This window comes from Grammomys surdaster, unplaced genomic scaffold (genome assembly GCF_004785775.1).
Source record: "Grammomys surdaster isolate TR1022 unplaced genomic scaffold, NIH_TR_1.0 725, whole genome shotgun sequence".
Taxonomy (NCBI): domain Eukaryota; kingdom Metazoa; phylum Chordata; class Mammalia; order Rodentia; family Muridae; genus Grammomys; species Grammomys surdaster.
Window position 1 is genome coordinate 231618 of NW_021605144.1, and position 21306 is coordinate 252923.

The window sequence follows — 21306 nt, forward strand, 5'->3', positions numbered from 1 at the left end:
CTGGGGATATTGTAATGACCCCCCAGACCCCTGCCGTTGTACAGTGAGGTGGTATGGTCATACCCATCCTGGTGGTGTCTTTTTCCTGAGGAGGGGGACTGTATTGACACCAACCCCTATGCAGCCAGGCATGTCTCTCAGGGAAACTCCCTTGCAGTCCCAGCTGCAGCTCGGGCCTAGGTTGTAACATGGTCAGCCACACTTGGGCAGAGGGATCCCCTCGACTATGTAAAAGCACCAGTCCTCACACAATAGCTCGAGATTGTACCTGTTGTGCCCAAAGGCGGCACAGACACCCAAAAACAAGCATCAGCAAAATTAGGCTAAAACTGTCAAGGAAGCCCACTCTTTCACCAGCATTCCCACTTGAAGAAACATGCTCGAGATAGATGACCCATCAATAGGATCAACTCTGGTATCATTAACTAATACAATCTTATTAAAGAGCTGCCGAGTAAGATTATAGGTAGCATCCCAAGAGCCAGAACTCAACTGATTCAAATACTTAACAGAAGAGGAAGCATTAATTACATGCACAGGTGTAACACAAATGGCATGAAAGAAGGGATCATAGCTAACAACATGTCTGGTGGATAACATAAAATCTACTTGTTCTTGAACCAAAGCAATTTGTTGATTTAAATTTAAAACAGCAATATGAAAATGAGACTGAATATCACTCTGAGAAAGCAATGCATCTGCACCCTTCCCGAAAGTTCTGGGAATACAGTACATGCTCTGGGTGCTGTTGTGGATGAAGCCTCAGGGACACTCCTGCATGCACTCGCCGTCATGGATGACGAAGCCATCCAAGTCACTGGTTTTGGCATTGGGGATATTGGCGCAGAAATCTCGGTCCACACAGTGCCTCGAACCTGGAGGCGCCAGGAGGGCAGGCAGGCATGCACACACCTCTACAGTAGTAGTGTCGGCAGGCCACACAGGCTGTGCTCCCCTCAGGCACTCCGGGTGGCAGCACACGCCGTTCTCGGTGCAGGCTCACCTCCTGCACACACCTGGGCACATTCTCTGGCAGCGATCTGCGGTCCAGCGGCGGCAGCTGCACTCATCGTTGATGGTGGTCCTCTCACACATTGGCCTCCCCTCCAATGTCCCTGGACACAGGTCCCCACATTCCCTTGGGGGCTTGTTCCCCACAATGCAGCATCCAAGAGGATAGACTAGTCCATGGTGGAGAGGCAACAGAGGTCAGCATTTCTCTCAATCCTGATGACCCCCTGAGTATTGGTCCTCAAGACTACAATATCCCTGAGATTGGTCATCTCAAAGATGACCAGTGCGCCGCTGCAGACAGCAGCAGCCATGGACGACTGTGAGGTTCGGGAAGATGTCCCCCAGGCTCTCGAGGCCAGCCACTCGAAACAGCAGCAAGCACTAGGTGATACTGTGAGCCTGGGGAAGCGGCAGCCTCCGCAGTCCCTGGCCTTGGAGATGAGCAGGACGTGGAGGAAGCCCCCATCACCACACAATTCTCCAGGCACCCCAACTGCCAACAGTCATTGAGGATGTCAATGCCGGGCCCACAGACCTCTCCACTCGTCAGCCAGAGCGAGAGCGCAGCAGAGAGAAACACGAGCCCCGCAGCGAAGTCAGGGACCCTCCTCCGGAGCCAGACCCAACCCCTCTATCCGGAATGAAATTCTCCCCTCTCAAAAAACAAAAACAAAAAAAAAAGAAAAGAAAAGAAAAGAAAAAAGCGGAAAAAACTCTCCAACTCAGTCCTCACTCTTGTCTAAAAACAAGAGCGCAGGCAACGATCCTCGAAAGCGATCCTGGAAAGCGATCCTTGAAAGCAGTGATCCTCGAAAGCAGCGTGGACAGGGAGGATGGCATTTGCAACCCAGAGATGCAGAAGAGGGAGGAAAACTGTACAGAAAGAAATCGCCACAGGCGAAGACAAACGCCCCAAACTGATTTTCTAAGGAATAAAGGGCCATGGCAGCAGCGCAAAAATCACCTATTACCTTTTCCCAGTCTTCCAGCTTAAAAGTGCCGCTCGCCACAAACCATGGAGAGAATTTTTGTAATTCTTTCATAAATTCTTCAATAACCCTAGCTTCAACTGCGGTTCCCCACTGAGCCAGAAGAGTAGATAGTTGCTTAGCCAGCAACTCCTTACTATGTGCCAAATCCATGGCGTTTACTTACCCCGAAAACTTACCTTCGGTTCATATCCAATATGTCTCCTGTCCTAATGCACACCCTGGAGATGGCCCGTCAGCAATCTTCCTCATCTTTCCGATCTCAGTGAAACCTCCACTTGTCAGCTACGCCAGCATAGCTGACAAGTTCCTTGGATCGGCGGAGGGCTGAGGGCGAAAGAAAGAAAGCAACCATAGAGTGGGAAGCAGGCTATAGGATTTTATTGAAGGAGCCTGGAGAAGCATGAAGAGAGGTGCAGGCATTACATGCCAGGGTGCGGATGAGAGTATCAGTGGTACCTCATAACTGGAGGGTGAGCATTTGAGAGGGAGGTAGTTGACTTAGTTACACAGTAAGAGGACAGAGCAAGAACCAACCCTCTCTTCCTCATTCTTCTCTTGGCCTCTCCCTTCTCTGTGATGGAGGTCAAACAGTCAAGAAGTCAAGGTGGAGGGGGGGCAAGCTGGAGATGGAGATCTTCTGTGGTCAAGAGCATCTGTACTTTTTATGGAGTATGGTGCTTATATCTATGTGAGCTGTATTCGTGGTTATAAAAATCATTTGATTACAGTTCTTCAGGACCAAGGTGAAGTTTATTCAGGGGTGGATTCATAATCTGCTTGCATCTTATTTTTAAAAAGAAATTGCTCCCAAGGGATTTGTTTGAACTAGTGTATCAATTCGCTGCATCCTGGATGTTTCTTACTGGTAGCTAGAGAGTGTGATTGGCTATAGGCTCTGTTTCATGAGAAGCCAATGCTAGGATAGGCTAGCCAGGGGCAATGATGTATGGACACCAGAACAAGCATGTTTCTGATTCTGTATTGGATGTTTTTCTTGCTTATGGGCAATAAGGGAAGGTCTAAGAAAGTGATGAGCGTCATTAGGAAATAAGTAGGGTGCGATTCAAAAGAGATTAGTAGAAGAATCTTAATTGGACATTGGCTGACTCTTCCTGGGATCAACTATTTTTTATCTTCTGAGATGCCTTTTCCTAGCCCCAGGTATGTGCTTTCCAAAATGTACCTTCGTTTTCAGTCCCGATAATGCTTCCTGAGTTTCTTGCCAGCAAATGCACTCAGAGGGAAGAGCTCCAAGTCAATTAAATCAATGCAACACGATTTATCGGTGCTTAGTTCCACCTCAATCAACTCCTCTGTCTCTGTTCTTTTTTTTTTTTCAGTTTATGAATGTTCACTGACTTATTCAAGATGCAAGTTGGAGCAAAAATGACCCAAACTAGTTTTGTTACTAATATTCACCAAATGTGTTACTTTGAATGTAGAAACAAACAGCTAAGGAAGGTGTTGTACAGGGAATAATTGTTGGTGATCTGACAATCCTTCCTAAGCTAGAGCCAGAAATATCACATTTGAGATGTGACTGCCAAATGCAGTTTTCTGGGCACTATATCAAGGAGATTGAATTCCCTGTAAATGAAGCCTGAGAAATCCTGATTTTTAACGTAATCTATTTGTAGTTATTATGTACTTAAATTTTGTTGCACATTTAGATATTTTGACTTCCTCCTTAAGGAAGAAAACCTTTTGTGCTGAAGGAGTTAATGCACCTCTAAAAGAAATATATGTATTTTCCAGGGATTTCCCACTCTTTCCTGTCAGTGGCATCCAACACACTTTCAAAGGAAAGGAGAACTGACTCCCTTTATGTCCTTTAGGGATGGTTTGGCAGCAGAAGCTGTTTCCTCTTGTCCTGGGATTGGCTCACACAGTGACCAAGGACAACAGCCTATACTTACACAGCTGCATTTGTGGTAACTGTTCTAAAAGGCCCAAATGGGTAGGCAGAGTCACAGTGTGGCTGAATATATGGAAAGACATAATCACTAAGATGGTAGGCACAACGAGAAGTGTGCGTGGGTCATGGTGTGTACAAGGAAGACAACCCAGGCTTGTTTAATTTCATAGAGAAACTGAACTGACTTGAGAATTTCAACAAAGAGAATGCACTGAATCTGTATCCAAAGGCAAACCAAAAGGCAAGCAGATTTCTATGGTATCTTCTAAAAATAAATACTACGGGATAATACATTATATATGTATTGGTTCCATAAATTATGCCTCTTACTCTCTTGGCTTTTATAATTTTTTGTAATTAACTTTGTAATTTTTATTGTTACAACCATTTAAAAAATAAGAAATAGAAACTGATAGGATTTAAGCTATTTACTTACTTACTTACTTACTTACTTATTTTTTTAAAATGTCTTTTGTTCACAACCATCTATGAAGCACTAACCAGGTCTGGCTACCCCATGATTCTAGACCATGCCTCTGACTTCAGAATACAGATGCTCTGCGATATCTATTACTAGGTTTTATGCAATATGGCTTTAAACAATGAAAATAGGAAAATGTAATTTATAGCACATTGCATAAGATAAGGATGAGCTATTGCCATGCAGTACGTGTTACATTTCAATGTAAAACTCATGGACTTGTCATTAAGCATGTCAATGCCTGTGGCTTGGGTGTTTCAGAGGCTTCCCATGGAATTGTGGACTTGAGTAGAGACTAAATACTAGTTATGATAGTTTCATACATTTAAAACAGAAAGTTAAAAATTAATATTGATTTTTACAGTGAAATGTATAACTACTTTAGTCACCAGTTCCCACTATTTGAAATCAGATTAATACTCATGATGATCTAAAAAAAAAAACTCAGTTGGAGAGAGGAGATATGAAATTATACAATGATTGCCGCTAAGACCTGGTCAGATTGTAGAGTTATGTGATAGGATATTCAACTGTATTCATAAAGGTCAGTGACAGCGAGTGATATTGAGGGGTGGCTAGAGTAAGAGCAATGAGCCAAAAACAAACAACAGACAAAAGTAGAAAACAAATGAATTTGAGCTCCTGGCAATTTTAGAAGTTCTTGGAGGAAAACAACGCACTGGGGCAAATGTCTTTTTTTCTCAACTGTGTATTCTGTGTGTGCATGTACTTGTGTGTGTGCACACATCTGAGCATGTCATGATTGTGTTTCTCCAGAAAAGGTATGTCTAAGGCTATGTTTTCACCACCCTATATTCTTCCTTTTGTCAATCAGTTCCTGACATCATTACAGAAAACTCATGTGATATTTTCTTTTTCTTTCAAGTGGACAAACTTTCATAAAATCCCTACTTCTGAGAGTTTTATACTGCAGTTGTCATTTTGCATTTCCTGAAACTATAAATCTTAACTTCCTGCTTGATTTCGAGGCAGACTGATAAACGCTCAGGGTGGAGTTTTCGGTGTGAATGCTCTTTTTAAAATTGTTTTTCTCATATACTTAAAGATTCTTATTTTAAAGGTCAGAAAACTATGCCAAAATATAAATATGCTTTCTATACTTGGCTAATGGGTATGTGAATATTTACTATCATATAATACTATTTGTTAGTACCGTGTAACTATAAAACATATATATAGCATTATGCTTTAAATTTTCCATGTAAAAATAAGCTTTTTGTTTACTTATCATACTCCCCAAAGCAGTTCAGGACAGCAGTCATCAGCCAGCAGGAGCAAATACGGCAAAGCCAAACATTACAAAAAATCCACATATGAAAGAGGAATGTGAAAAATTAGCTTGGGTTGACAGTTACACATTTTTTGAGTACAAAATGGAAGGCAAGATCCTACATGCAGTTTAGTCAAATTAAATATCAAAGACAGCAGGCTCAAAGGGTGATGAGGGGCTATTTCCTGGTCCGTAGGAAATCATCCACTGACTTCCTCTCACATGGAAGAAGGAGATAAAAGAAATTTCTGGGGTCTCTTTTATTAAGAAACTACTCTTATCCAACCGGAACCTGCCTTTATAGCCTCGCCACCGTGCCCCCGCCCCCACACCTGCACCCACCCCAGATGACTAACCTGCTTGTAATATCAAACTGGAAAGGTTGAGGGCAATGGAGGCAGGAGTTGGATTTCACAAGGACAACCTTGTATCACATCTCAGTCCACAAACAAAAGAACCAATAATGTCAAACTTACATCTAGATACTAGTTCTCTACAAAGAAACAGAATCAATAAGATGTATATGCGTGTTTATGGAAAAGGGAGGCATTTTTAAGTGATTGGCTCCTGTTCTTTGGAGTAGGTGTGCAGGGCATCTGCAAGTTGAGTGTGTATTAAAACTTTCCTGTTCCATCTTTCCCACTCCTGCCCTAAAGCATTGTTTTGTAAAACAGCCATTTCTCACGATGCCCATTCTAAATTTTTGAGGTTGAAGTTGTCTCAGACATGAGTCTGAGTCAGTCATGTGATCATCATTATGAGAGTCCTCTGGTCACAACTCAGTTGAGAGTCTGGGTGACAGCAACTACATATAGTGGGTGTCATCTCAAGCAAGATGGAGTTTCTGATGGCAGCTCATAGTTTTTATTCACTTATTTGTCTATCAAAATCTGGATATAGCACAAAGGACCAAAGATTGTAATTCCAAAATAATGCTTCTGGCTCAATAGCCCATACACTAAGAGCTGTCTTCCCCACTCTTCTCCTGCAGTTGTGGAGATAACGGGAAAGCTCAAACCGGTGCATGGAACATGGGATTTAGTTTCAGATACTGGCTTCATGTCTTTCTGAATTTCTTTCACATGTGTTGCATGATTTGGTTAGGAGACTTTTACTTTGATAATCTCTGTTTTGTTTCACTAATTGACTGGTTCAAACACATCTATTTAGTTCTGGTAATATGGATAATATGCATTATCCATATTATGTATTATATATAATCTGTAGTATATATTAGCGATATTTCTAAGGGCATTTTAAAAGTATCAAACATTTTTTTTTTCTTTTTGACTCTACTAACTCATTTTCCTTTATTATTACATTGTAGGAATATTAAATTTTCTTTCTCACAATGTTGGTTTGTATTCTTCATTATGACTAAATTATTTGTAAGTTGAGTTTGTATTAAAACTTCCCGGTTCCATCTTTCCCATTCCTGTCCTAAGCATTGTTTTGCAAAGCAGTCATTTCTCATAATGTCCATTGTGAAATCACATGCGCAAACACACACACACACACACACAGAGAGAGAGAGAGAGAGAGAGAGAGAGAGAAACCTTCTTATGAGTTTAGAACCTTCTCCCAGTAGACTCATAATATGTGACCGAAATCTGAGAGAATTCTACCCCCTCCAGATACCTCCAGATGAGATTGCCGCTGAGATTCCAGCTTGTCTGCTCTGCAGATGTCCGGCATGCGTGCTCCAAAAGAACATGAGCCAGTTAGTTAAAAACATCCCCCATCCTCTTTCCATAGACACGCATGTACATCTCATTGATTCTGTTGCTTCATGGAGAAGCAGAATCTAGATGTTAGCTTGGCATTATTGCTGTTCTTCTGTATGTGGAGTGAAATGTGATATAGAAATGGGCCTGAAGGTCATGTAGGGTAATGGGGCTTCTGCTCAATTTTCTGGGAGGGGGCTGTTTGGTTGAGACTCTGGGCCATACTGTGAGAAAGGTGAGCAGCCACGTAGCATCTATGATAGCCTTCTGGGCACGGTTCAGTTGAGATTCCAGGTGACAGCGACTAGGCATGGCCGGGCAAGTGAGACATCTTCAGCTGTCAGTTCTTAACTGCATTGGCATGCTGCACAGAGCAGAAGAAAGCTGTCTCCATTCCCCCGGCTCCTGAACACTGCCTGCATTGTATAGTTTTAGGCAACCTAAAGAACTATTGCTGGTATAAGCCAGTGATTTGGGGTAGATTGTAAACATTAGTAGGTGACTGAAAGACTGTGGAAGGAACGTACAGATCAGCCTAGATCTGGATACAGGGCCACTGTAATAAGCAAGACTACTATCTCATGAGGCATATAATGGTAAATGGTAATCTCCCACATACATGTTTATCCAGCATGAGTCAGCTGGGAAAGCCTCTTTCTGTGACTCAATGATCTTAAAGCAAGAAAAGAAGAATAAAATGGAGTGGAGGGAGGGAGGGAGGAAATGGGGAGAGGAAGAAGGGAGGGGGACCATATGGAGCATGTGAAGGTCAACCTTGTGAAGGAAAAGCAGGATGGAGAGTGAGCATCACAGGCTCCCGTGACTCCTCTGAGTTCTGATGTGCCAAGTGCAACATTAGATCTAAGATGGTTCTCAGGACACTGGTGAGACAGCAGAAAGGAACCAAGGCTAGAGGGCAGCAGATGCTCTGTCCTCACTGAAGTCCTAACAGGTAATGATGTCCATTTGCCACACCCCTCATCCCCTACTTCCCACTCCTCCAACACTCCTACCTCCTACCCCCTAGTCTCCATCTTCCACCTTCACCTTCTGAGTAACCTGTTCAGGCAGGGCTTTCATTGGGGCAAGGTGGTGGTGTGGTGAGATACAACTGGCTAAGGATTTAGGGGCTTGGGTTTGCCTCACACATCGTATATAAGCTTATGTGCTGTGCAATGAACTCAGACCTGCATCCTGAGGCATGTCTCTGCAGTCTGATTCTGGGATTTGTCACATGACTCTGTTGTCTCTAACCCTTCCATCCTCAGCCCTGTTCCCACAGGAGCACACTACACCATGAATCACGGCTCCTAAGGCTTCTGTTTAGAACACACACTCATATTTCTGTGCACCTTTCAGTAGATAAAGTATTCATGTAGCCGGGGTTTGACATTAGTTTAGTGACACTAGCATCACACAATCCATCTGCAAGGCATACAGAAAACCACGTAATGCAAGCCACATAAGTTATTATGCAGGAGAGAGTAAGGAATCCTCGGGACAAGAGATTAACCAAAGTGAACAACCACACATAAGAGAGAACAGCAAAGGAGTAAGTGGCTTGGATACTTTGTAGTTTCAGAAAACGAAAGAAAAACAAATCTCTGCTAAAAATACAAACGCCTGGTTTACATTATTGCCCAGTGTTTCTCCTGGAATAAGAATGAGTAAGGCCCTGCTCTCAAAGCCTTCGATAAGGTTTCCTCTCCACTGTTTACCATACAATTTATAATTGCTACTTAATGGCTAGGCATGGGGTAGGGGATGGTCTCAGAATGAGTGCAGATTTTCTTTAAAAGGCACGAGGGATTATTGAGTAGTTATGAGACGAGAGACAAAATAATCAGCCTTGTATTTTAGAAAGACAGATGTGGTGAAGAGTTAGAAAACGGGTTCAAGCAGGGAGAGACTGGATACTGTCAAACAGCAGTTCTGAGATTCTCATCCAAAGGACTAAAGTGTTTGGTCCAGGTTGATAATGGACAAAGAACAGGGAAATGTTAGAAAAGTTACATTGACCACCCTGAGTAATGAATAAGACCCAGAAGTTAAGGATGATTGTGCTTAAACTGTTTCCCAGGAAGAGACTAAAGAGCTAGTACACCTCTTCTTGTGTATTTCTAGTTCTAGCGTTACAGAAAATCTGACCTTCTGCTAACCAGGCGCTCAGAAGCATTGGCAGAATCACAACACTTGAGCTTTTTATTACTCTGTCGTCAGTGATTCCATCATGAGCCTCAGACTCTAATTTCTTACCCACAATCTGCATGAAGAAACACATGAGACTGAAATCAAGAAATGATGATAGTATCTGCTCAACCTGAGCTCTGCCCACGTATCTGAGAATTCCTGGCAAAGAGCAGGATTGATGCTATGATTGGCATGTAGCTGCCTGCTGTTCCAGGAGAAGCCATTAAACGACAGAGATGGCTTGGCAGCCAATTCTTCATGGGTCATCTACGTGTGGGTGGCAAGGTGAGATTGCCCTTTATAGAAAGAGAAGATAGGACTTACCCACTGAAATTCCTCCCCATGGCTATTTCCTGATCACATTTTCCCACACAAGGTAAGGCTGGCATACTTCTAGATGATTCAGTCCAATCCCTTCAGTGGTATCTAAAGATATTTGAAGTTAACCTTGATGAGTGATGCTTTATTGAAAACAAGAGACCAGAACTATCAGCTCTAACTGAACATGGTCAGGCTAAAGACCCAGTACACCCAGGACACATACATACCTTGGACACTTAGGACGAATAACTAGGGCTATGCAGAACTTTTGGTACAGTAGCGTTAGATAGACAGCTGTGGAGGTAGGTAGAGTTTAGGGGATATGAGGGATGCATTAGGTTTGTATCCCATACACAACCCTTCCTTGTCTGTCATTAGGTACCACATTACAGACCTGAGTTAAAGTAACTCCAAACACCATTTTACCTTTAAAGAGCTCAGAGATTTTATGTATGTTGATCAAGGCTGGATGGCTAGTAAATGCTGACACTAGGATTTACATTGAAATTTGTCTCCTGTCTTAATATATCTTGTGTTGTTATCACAAGATGCTTAACATTTTACCAGGTATTTTATAAGAGAGCATGTAATTGTTTTGCATCCAGTAGCTGGAAAGTCCAAAAAGCGTGGCGCTAGTTTCTGGTGTAGGAGGATGCTGCTTCACAGCATGGCAGACTCACAGCTGGTGGCCAAGCAAAAGCAAGAGAAAGCAGACATATGTAACAAAGACCCAGTCTCAACCTTCAGAGAACCAACTCTGAGAGAATCCTCAACTCCTGTAGATGACTTAATTGTCTCCAAAAGGCACCAAGTACCAACATCATGACACTGGGGGCAAAAGCTCACTGTAGAAGACAAACTACACCTAAGTCTTATCAGCTCTAGGACCTAGAAAACTATTAGGCTATGCTAACCTGCTTGAAAACTGTTTATGAAGCTCAAATATTTGTTTTCATTTTTATAGGCTATTTTAAAAACATGATTCCTACCATAAAATTTAAGATTTCAGAAAACCTAATTACATTTTCTCCTATCTTACACACGTCTTACATATCTTCATATTTTCTATTTCCTCATGAATTAAAGATGGAAACTACACGATACGAGTGAAAGAGTTCCTGTTCAGACAACGTGACTCTTGGTTTCTATAATTTTTAGTCATTTAAAGAAGAAAATTTATTACAAAGCATATAACCTAGTAGCCAAACGTATAAAGTATTTTAGTGATATATTTGACTTGAAGTGATTGTGGAAAGAGACTTTCTTTCCCTATCAATAGGCTAGTTTTCTTAACTATACTTTAGTTTTAGTATATTTAACTCTCTGGCGGTGATTTCTGTGTCCTGTCCTAAAGAACACTTCAGGACATAGTCCTATTATGATACCTGATGATACAACTGAAAATCAGCATGGAATTTCTGTCCTGTAGCAAACAGCATAGACTTTCACTCACTCATCTGGTCATTTACTTGACAATACTGTTCATTAATATATCACTGAGCTCAGGTCCTACTGAGGCTAATTAGCGATTCCTGCCTATTAATAGTCTCATGACTTCCTTGACATATTGTACCAAAGTCATTGTATGCTCACTTGAACTTGGCAAAGAGATAATGTACTTCCATGTAATAAGGTTGTTGTAAAAAGGCTATAAATCATGACTCCACTACTTCCCCTCCTCCACTGGATTACTCAGTCTGAAGAAAGCTATCTGTCATGCTGCACAGACATTCAGGAAGCCAGTGGAAATTCCCATTGAGAAAGGATCTGAAAATTTTCACTAATCTGAGTAATTGAACCTTTTCAGCAGTTATGTGACTGTGCTTAGAAATATTCACACACACAAAATAACCTCCCCCTCCACACACAAAATCACATGCACACACACACACACACACACACACACACAGTGTCTTCCATACAATCTAGGGAAGACCACCATCTCCTTACGTAGCTCTGAGTTTCTGAACCCTCATTGTGTAAGAGAACACATTTGATATTTCAAGTTGTAAGTTTAAGGAGAATCTCATTAGACAACAATGAACAACCAGGTACAAAGAGTAGAAAAAGTGATCAACTTTATCCCTGTTGTTAAGGGATTTGCACAAAATGTCCATGGTAGCCAGTATCTATTGAGAGACTGATGGATGATGTTAAGTGGACGTTTGCCTTCTGTTAGACACGATTATTCTCTTAGATCAGAGCAGCTGTGGTCCACATAGCCTAGGTCCTCACAGGACTGAGCCTCTTAACAGTTCCAGGTGGGGGATGGGGTGAGGCTCATGATTTCTTTCCTGGGGGACAGGAGCAGTAAACAGGAAGGAGAAGGCTTTCTGTGTCAGAGTTGTCAAGAAACTGCACAGGAGATTTCTTTGTATTGTGGTTAACTCTCACTGGTTTCCTAAGAAAGGCTGGATAAATCTTTTCTGTCGTTACCTTATCTTGCGGAGATGAATAAACATAGGCTTCCCAGGAATAGAAAAGAGTCTGTTGATTGGGTAAATGAATGAATGAAAATCTTCAAATTAAAGATCTCATTTGAGAAATAAATTTCAGTAATACACACACACACATATATATATAATACATACACACACATATATACATGTATACATATATACATGTATACATATATACATATATAGATAGATATAGATGTAGATGATATATATATAGATATAGATATAGATATAGATATAGATATAGATGATATAGATACAGATACAGATACAGATACAGATACAGATACAGATACAGATACAGATACAGATAGATATGCATACATATCTTTTTCTCTCAGTGTGTAATTTCTGCAACTTCTTGGTATTGCCAGCTTCCTCACAGACATAAATCATATCGAGGTCCATGAGAAAGATATAGGGAGGGAAGGAATTTCAAGTAAAAGTAAAAGGTGTCTATTTTGTGGTTTTAATCTTAACGCAACTGAAATCAAAATTATACCCAGAGAGATTATGAAAATCAGTAAGATAAAATTGTAGTTTTTCTGAAACATTTATTTTGATTAAATATTGGAGCTACTATCAGGAAGTTTAATCAATAAGTTACTTTTATAATGAAATGAAGCTGGAAGTAATTGGGAAACTAAGTGAAAGATTACGTTTTTTAAAATTAAGTAAAATATACTCACTTGTCAGACCATGAGGCATGGACAGCACTGCTGTGCTTTAGAATAGTCTGGAAGCAATACTCAGTCTGTGGGCAGCCTTTGTCTTTGTCCATGGCAGATCTGCATGTGCGTAAGTACACATGTGCGTTTCTCTACAAGAGTCTATTGTTGTCACTCATGTCTTGGAGATGAGAAAGGTGTATGGAGGAGTGACACAAAATCAGGTGAGGGCATCGGCCGAGCCGTCAGAAACACATTAAAACTGAGAAGGACTCTACCAGTTTTGTTCTCTCTGTATTTCAGTTTGGCTGCAGAGCATTAACAAGGACATGGAGAGAAGCCACTCGGGGTGACTCACTCAGCCTAAGTTTAAAGTTGAGATGGAAAGACTAAATAGATGAGATAGAGATAGAGATAGAGATAGAGATAGAGATAGAGATAGAGATAGAGATAGAGAGAGAGAGAGAGAGAGAGAGAGAGAGAGAGAGAAAGCTTAACTCAAGCTGAGTGGCCATTCCTGGGTGAGAGAAGAAATGAGAACAGGAAGCTGGGAAACTTCTTCATTACACCCGATTAAAATATATAGTTCAACAGATCCTGCAGCCTACCAGTTTTCTCTAGAACCTGGTCACCATTACTGCCCTTTAAGCCTTCGTCTGTCTTTTACCAAGGAGACAGACTGTCCTTCCTCATTCCAGCCTCTGCTACCAGCGGGATAGTATTTGCCCAGTAAAAGAAAAGAAGTGCCAACATGTTACCATTAGGTGGGGCTTGAAACATGCAAAGTGAAACAATTCGTCACAAAAGCCCACAGATGGCCTTCTACTTATGTTATATGTCCAGATGGCTGTCTCTGAATTCCCAATACCAAGGGACCCAAGGATGTGATGTATCAGAATGGCTACTTAGTAATTAAAAGTATTGTTTTCTTTTACATTTTTGCTTGGGTCATACAGTAAACTGAAGAACAAGACCACATCTGCACTCTCCGTTAGTACTGCCTTGGAACACAAGCACAGCAGACTGCCCGAGTCTAGTCTGTGGTGTTTTTGACAGGGCAGAAAGTAAGTTATCGTGGCTCTGAAGTGATGCATCTGTGCCATCTCCAATGTCATTCATTTTTCGGAATTGTCCAAACATGATTAAAAATCCTGGGAAGTAGAAGGGCTCATGTCACACTCCATATAAACGCATATGACATGCACATATACGTGCCCTTGACATGCACGCATACACACGGTCAAGAAGCAAGAGGAGCATTTTATTTCCATCATGTCACTTTGTAAAGTTGCGGAAGTCTGAGCTCTTTGACTTGGCTAGCAGGCAATGTAACTGGATGCCATTGCACAACCGTGGCGCAGCTAAACTCTGCTGTCTGCTCTTTTTTGAAAGACGCTCCATATATAAGGCTGTGCAAAGCCTGATTGTTCCCATGGTGTGCTCAGAATAGTTAAACCTAAAGACACAGAAATCTCCTTACTGATTCCTGACTGGGGGGGGGGCTAAGAGAAAGCCAGGGAACTGCTTAGTACACACCAGCTTTCCTTCGAAGCAATAAAAGCTTTGTTGGAATCAGATAGAAGTAAAAAAATTGCACAATGTTGTGAAATACTAAATACCACTGAATTGTATACTTTAGTATGGTTGGTTTTTATGTTATGTGATTTTTGCTTAGATTAAAAACAAGAGGGAAGAAAAGAGAGGGACTTTCCAATTTCCAAGTTCTTGAGAAAGTCTTTTCTCCTGAAGGGATGAGTAAGGTGTGGTGGGTCAGCCAGTCAAGTGGTAGGCCATGGGAGAGGGATGAAGAAGCACCCGGGCAGAGTGTTCCCTGGACCAGAATTCAGCAGAACAGCGTGGAGAAGCACTGCAGCGGGGATGAGCTGCAGCAGTGTGGAGAAGCATTGCTGCGGGGATGAGCTGCAGCAGGGAGTCTCTCAGCAGCTTCTTCAGAGTCCTGCTGACTCAAGCAGCACTCTCTGCACATCCTCCAATCCACCCTTAGGTCTTGAGTCTCTTCAGAAACTATTTCTTACAACCTCTCATTTCCCAAAGGAGTGTTCATTTCCTGAAGATCTGCAACTTTGTCGTATCTCTCCCCAAGGACATTTAAAATAATAATAATAATAATAATAATAATAATAATAATAATAAAGCCACACAATAGAAACATCTGGTCCATGAGCTTTATCTTTGCATTAGCTATTGAAAGTAGGAAGATGCATTGGCAAGGCCTTTGTCCCTCAGCAAGACCAGCACCAGGCATCTGGATCCTGTCACCTCTTACCTGGTCTTCATCATGCTTCTCCTTCTGTACACTGTAGCCACACTGGCCCCTTTACTGCCTCTCACGAGTAGTTGGCTTATCCAGGAGTTTGCTCCAGGCCTCCCTCAAATTTGGAACACCCTACTGCAAATCTTTGCTCCATCTCACTGAGGCCTCTCCTGACTGCTCAATTTAGTAACACACATTGCTTTTTTCCTCTCCCGACCTTTGCCTCAATTCTCCTCATCCTGATCTACTTACCAGAGCATTTATAATCTTATAACATAGTATTCTGCACAATCATTACACAAATTCTTGTCTGTCCTGTTACGAGACTTCCAGCTCCACATTGGCAGTCTTTCTGTATTGTATTAGCATGTTATCCTAGAATAGCGCCTAGCTGTAAAAAGTAAGAGCTGTTTGATAGACAGTTGTAGAAAGACCAAGAGTCCTGTAGTTCAACATAAACTGCTTTCTTTCTTGATCAGTGTTGAATACATTTCCAAATGAAACCAGTTTCACAACAATTTCTAAAGACATTAATGTTGTTTGCACTCTTGATACCTAAGATGGGATTTGAGCATGCACATCTGGGTTCTGAGGATAACACACTGGCCTCTGGCCTAGAGCAAGATCTTAAACCTTTCCCACCATGTTTGCTGGGAACCAGACTGAGACCCCTCGGAGACAGAGAAAGAAAAGAAGAGATTAGGAAAGTTCCATTGGTTCTAGCCAACAAATTTTGGCGATCTGTAGTAGTCATGTGACAAAGAATTCTAAGAGGCTCATGGAACTTCATTGCCAAATTTCCTTAGTCTGTTTCAGCCCAGTAGTGCTTGCTCCAGCCTTCAACAAAAGACCTTAAGTCACTTGTTTATAGACAAATAAGAGTGCATCACGGTTCCAAGGCAGAGCCCAGGGGGATTCCACCAACTCTGTCAGGGTCCTATTACATGAGTATACCTGTCTATCAGCTGACCTTCAGTTGTTCTGCACCTGGTCCTGCTATCTGCTTGTCACCCAGTGAACACTTCCTTCTCAAGTCCATTTTATTAACTTAAGAGAGTGGGCACATACACTTGATACACTTTTACTATGATATAATATAGACATACCTTTAGTTCATCTAAAAATGGTGGAGCTCTTGTTCAACTCTTAGTTAAACAGTGAATTAATCTCTAAGTTGGAAATATTTCTTGCCATGGGTGTTGGCATACTGAAGCCTCTCATGCTGTGACTGGAGGCTTTGCTCATTTTTGTAATTGCTGATTAATTATGCAACACAGGAATATTTCCAGTCTCAAGCCTACTGAAGCATCGTGGACCTGTGTTAGGAGCCGCGTTCGCCATAGCAACATGGCACCGGTTTCCTGCTTCCTGGTTCTTCTTGCGAGCCTTGCTTGAATGTGCGCCTGCACACGGCGCGAAAACCAGTATGCTAATTTGGCGACATCATAAGAGCCAATGAGTGTGTGGCACGTCTCCTAAAGCTCTATATAAGCCACAGGCTTTTGGGGCTTGGGGTCCCTCGCCTCACTACCATCTAAGAGAGCTGTAACACTACCATCTAAGAGAGCTGTAACACTACTGTCTAAAAGAGCTGTAACAATAAAACTGCTGTCAGAAGAATCCTGAACGTGGCGTTCTCCTTATCGGCGAGGCGGTGCCCCGCAACTGGTGCCGAAACCCAGGAACGAAGCCGAACGTCTCGGTGTTTTATCCAGTTTCGAGGGAACCTGTTGGCTCAACAGAGGATTCAGAACTGATGGCGCGAGAAGTCTAGACGCTTTTCTGCAAGGTATGGTGGATCCTGTCTATTTTGCTATTGCTATCCCCGTTTGGGTGGTGGTAGTTCTTGTACTCTGCTTCTGTTTTAACTGCCATACACAAGGAAAGGCGTGTACTTGCCCTCTGTGTATTCAGGAGCTGTAAGTCACAGGTAGATAACTGTGCAAGTTCGTTCCCTCTAAGCAGTATGGGTAACCACCAAATGAAGCCGCTTCTCTCAGCGATGCAGGCGTTGCTGCGCGAGCGTGGTTTAAAGGTTCCCGAGAAAGTGTTGTGTAACTTTCTGTGAGATGTGGCTTGGGTAGCTCCCTGGTTTGTTTCCACGGGGTCCTTGTCAAAGGGCTCCTGGGACAAGCTCAGCGGCGACTTGATTAATGAAAAGGAGAAGGGAAAGTTAAGACCAGGCACATGGCCGCTGTACAAAATGGTTAGAGCCTGTATAGAGGATGCAAAATGACAAGATAAGGTAAGAGAGGGACAAAGAGCTTTAGCAAAACACCAGGATAGCCTATCAGAAGCAGAAAAGGAAAAGAGCGCTAAGAATAGAACGAAGAAAAAGGAAAAGAAAAACGAGGAAATTAAAAAAGAAGTAGCTACAAAAAAGGAGCATAAAAAACAGGAAGAGCCTAAGAGAAAACTATATCCTGTGTTAACTGAGTTTCAGAATTTAAGAATTAATGACTCCGCCTCTGAGGAGACGTCCTCGGGGGACGAAGAAGATACAGAGGATACCGACACCTCATCCTCTGATAGTGTGTTAGATCTTGAGGAACAGGCAGAGTTAGATAAAGAAGCAGCTCGTTATGAGTCTGAAAGATACAGACTGGATTCGCCTTATGCACCGGGGTATGCCCCATCTGCCCCACCATTGGAGGAAATAGTTAGAGTTAAAAAGAAAAAACCAAAAGAGAGACAGGAAAGACTGCCGTCCAATTCTCTTATTACAGCTAAGGAGAGAAAAAAGATAAGAGTAGCCTTTCCCGTATGGGAAGATGCTAACCAAGCTAGGCAACATTCACAGCTAGATTTAAAACAATTAAAAGCGCTAGCCGAATCAGTACAGACTTATGGAATCAATGCCTCTTTTACTCAGGCATTAATAGAAAGACTTGTGGTCAGTGCCATGACACCAGATGACTGGTATAATACTGTTAAGGCTTGCCTGACTATGGGACAGTATCTAGATTGGAAATCTATTTTCCAAGAGCTTTGTGCTTCACAGGCAAGACAAAATTTAGCTCAGGGGCATCCACAATGGAACTTTGACATGCTTACAGGACAGGGACAATGGGCTATCAATCAAACGGCCTACCCTGTAGAAGTATATGAGCAAATTAATAAGGCAGCTGTAAAAGCATGGAAAAGTCTCCCTAACAAAGGACAGGTTTCAGGAAACTTGACAAGAATTATTCAAGGAAACAATGAGCCATTCTCAGACTATGTGGCTAGGATGATGGAGGCGGCAGGAAGGATTTTTGGAGATCCTGAGACTGCCATGCCTCTCATAGAACAACTAATTTTTGAACAGTGTACTAGAGAATGCAGAAATGCTATTACACCTTGGAAAGGAAGAGGACTAAATGCATGGATGAAGGCTTGTAGAGAAATAGGAGGACCTCTATCTAATGCCGGATTGGCAGCTGCTGTTTTAGCGGCTCAGAGGGCCTCTAATGTTAAATGTTTCAGGTGTGGAAAACTGGGACACATACAAAGACAATGTAGAGCACCTGGCACTACTAATAACAATCGTCCAAAGGTGCCTGGAATGTGTCCTAGGTGTAATAAAGGAAAACATTGGGCAAATGAGTGTAGGTCAGTTAAAGACGACAGAGGACGTGTAATTTCTCCTCTGCCAAAAAACGGGCAATGGGGCCCACATCCCCAGGGCCCACAAATATATGGGGCAATAGAAAACCTGCAGAACAACCCTCAGCAACATCAAAGGATAAGACAATCAGGAGAGCCACGTCAGGCTCAGCAGGACTGGATCTCTGTGCAACCGCCAGAGCAGTACTAACACCTACCATGGGGTGTCAGCCTATACCTTCTGATTTCTCAGGACCCTTACCTGAGAATACAGTAGGACTAGTGCTAGGAAGATCGTCTACGACTCTAAGAGGATTAATTGTTCACCCTGGAGTCATAGATCAAGATTATGAGGGACAAATAAAAATCATGTGCTCATCACCAAGGGGGATTAGCTCTATAGCTCCTGGTGATAGAATTGCACAGCTATTAGTCCTCCCTAGTTTACATTCATTCTTTCCTAGTAAAGGTTTAACTAGGGGCATGAAGGGATTTGGCGCCTCTGGAGGACAGAATGTATTTATTTCATTAGATTTAGATAAACGCCCCACCTTAGAGTTGAAAATTCAAGGAAGGCTTTTCACAGGCCTCCTAGACACAGGAGCAGATACTACCATTATCTCTACCAATTGGTGGCCAAAGAACTGGCCTGTTAATAGCTCTTCACAAACCTTACAAGGTCTTGGATATGAGTCTGCTCCTGATGTTAGTGCAAGAGTATTGCACTGGGAAGATTCCGAAGGCAGACGAGGGACAGTTGTTCCTTATGTCTTGCCACTTCCAGTTAATTTATGGGGAAAAGATATCCTTAAACAATTGGAATTTAGGCTCACCAATGATTATTCTACACAGAGTCAAAAAATGATGAAAGAAATGGGGTGTGTCCCTGGAAAAGGATTGGGGAAGGCCTTACAAGGCAGGATCAGCCCTGTTTCTATTACAGGAAAACAAGACAGGAAAGGGCTGGGTTTTTCCTAGGGGCCATTGAGGGTGTATTGCCTATACCTTGGTTGTCAGAGGAACCTGTATGGGTTCCTCAATGGCCGTTAACCTCTGAAAAACTAGCAGCTGCAAAAGCTCTAGTTAAAGAGCAACTAAAACTAGGACATCTGGAGAGTTCTCAGTCACCATGGAATACGCCTATATTTGTGATTAAGAAAAAATCAGGTAAATGGAGGTTATTACATGATCTTAGAGCTATTAATAATCAGATGCAATTATTAGGATCAATTCAAAAGGGTCTGCCACTGCTGACAGCCTTGCCTAGACATTGGGAGATTATAATAGTAGATATTAAATATTGATAATCATTATCCTAAACATCCCTTGTTACAATTTACTCTTTCTAACTCATTTATATTTCCCAAAGTTACTAAGACACATCCTATTCATCAAGCATTGGATATTTATACCGATGGTTCTAAGACAGGCATTGGTTGTTATGTGGTTAATAATGTCCCTACTCGAATTCAGTTTGATTATACATCTCCCCAATTAGTAGAATGTGCTATTGTAGCAATAGTGTTGCAAAGATTTTCAGAGCCTATAAACATAATTTCAGATTCGCATTATGTTGTAGGAGCTGTTAAACAATTAGAAGTGGCTGATTTTATCTACCCTAAAAGCATGGTTGCTGAGATATTTAAAGATATTCAACACCATATTCGCAATAGGTGTCACCCATTTTTTATTCAACACATGAGAGCACATTCATTGCTTCCTGGACCTATGTCTCAGGCTAATGCTATTGCTGATAAAGCCACTAAAAACCTATATTGGGTAAGCTCGCCATTAGAAGGCGCAGTTGAATTCCATAAACTCTATCATGTACCAGCTAATACCCTGAGATTAAAGTTTCATTTAACTCGTGCAGAAGCGCGAGATATTGTTTGTTCTGAAATGTACCTCCTGTGCAGACTTTAGACCCTCTCCATCTATAGGAGTTAATCCCAGAGGTCTGCAACCTCTTCATATCTGGCAAATGGATGTCACACATTGCAATGCCTTTGGAAAACAAAAGTTTATTCATGTATCTGTGGATACATGCTCTGGCATCATCCATGCCACCCCCCTTGCGGGAGAAAAAGTGTCACATGTTATTACTCACTGCCTTGAAGCCTGGGCTGCTTGGGGCAAGCCCCTTCAGCTGAAGACTGATAATGTACCAGCCTATACGTCTAAAACTTTTCAACAGTTTTGTCTGAGGCTTGGTGTCCGTCATATAACTGGCTTGCCATATAATCCTCAGGCACAAGGGATTGTGGAACGTGCCAATGGCACGTTGAAAACTTATTTACAAAAACAAAAGGGAGGAATAGGCCCCAACATGGGACCTAAGACATCTATCTCCCTAGCCCTATTTACCTTAAATTTTTTAAATCTGGATTCTGA

General features: G+C 42.1%; 1 protein-coding gene across 2 annotated transcripts in view; it reads right to left on the minus strand.

Annotated features, from left to right (window-relative positions):
• Window positions 1-592: 592 nt before the first annotated feature.
• Window positions 593-21306, minus strand: part of Fas (Fas cell surface death receptor) — a 54151-nt gene continuing 33437 nt past the window's right edge. Inside the window, exons 9-11 of one of the 2 annotated variants that reach the window (XR_003713224.1) lie at window positions 9932-10033; window positions 2183-2330; window positions 593-1181 (exon numbers count right to left, since the gene is read on the minus strand). Coding sequence is in view for 1 of the 2 variants with exons in the window: in XM_028782283.1 (XP_028638116.1) it covers window positions 9954-10033 (80 nt within the window). In the remaining variant the exon portion in view is untranslated. Of the gene's footprint in view, window positions 1182-1668; window positions 2331-9931; window positions 10034-21306 lie in introns of those variants that run through there. The other variant, XM_028782283.1, reaches the window with a different exon arrangement.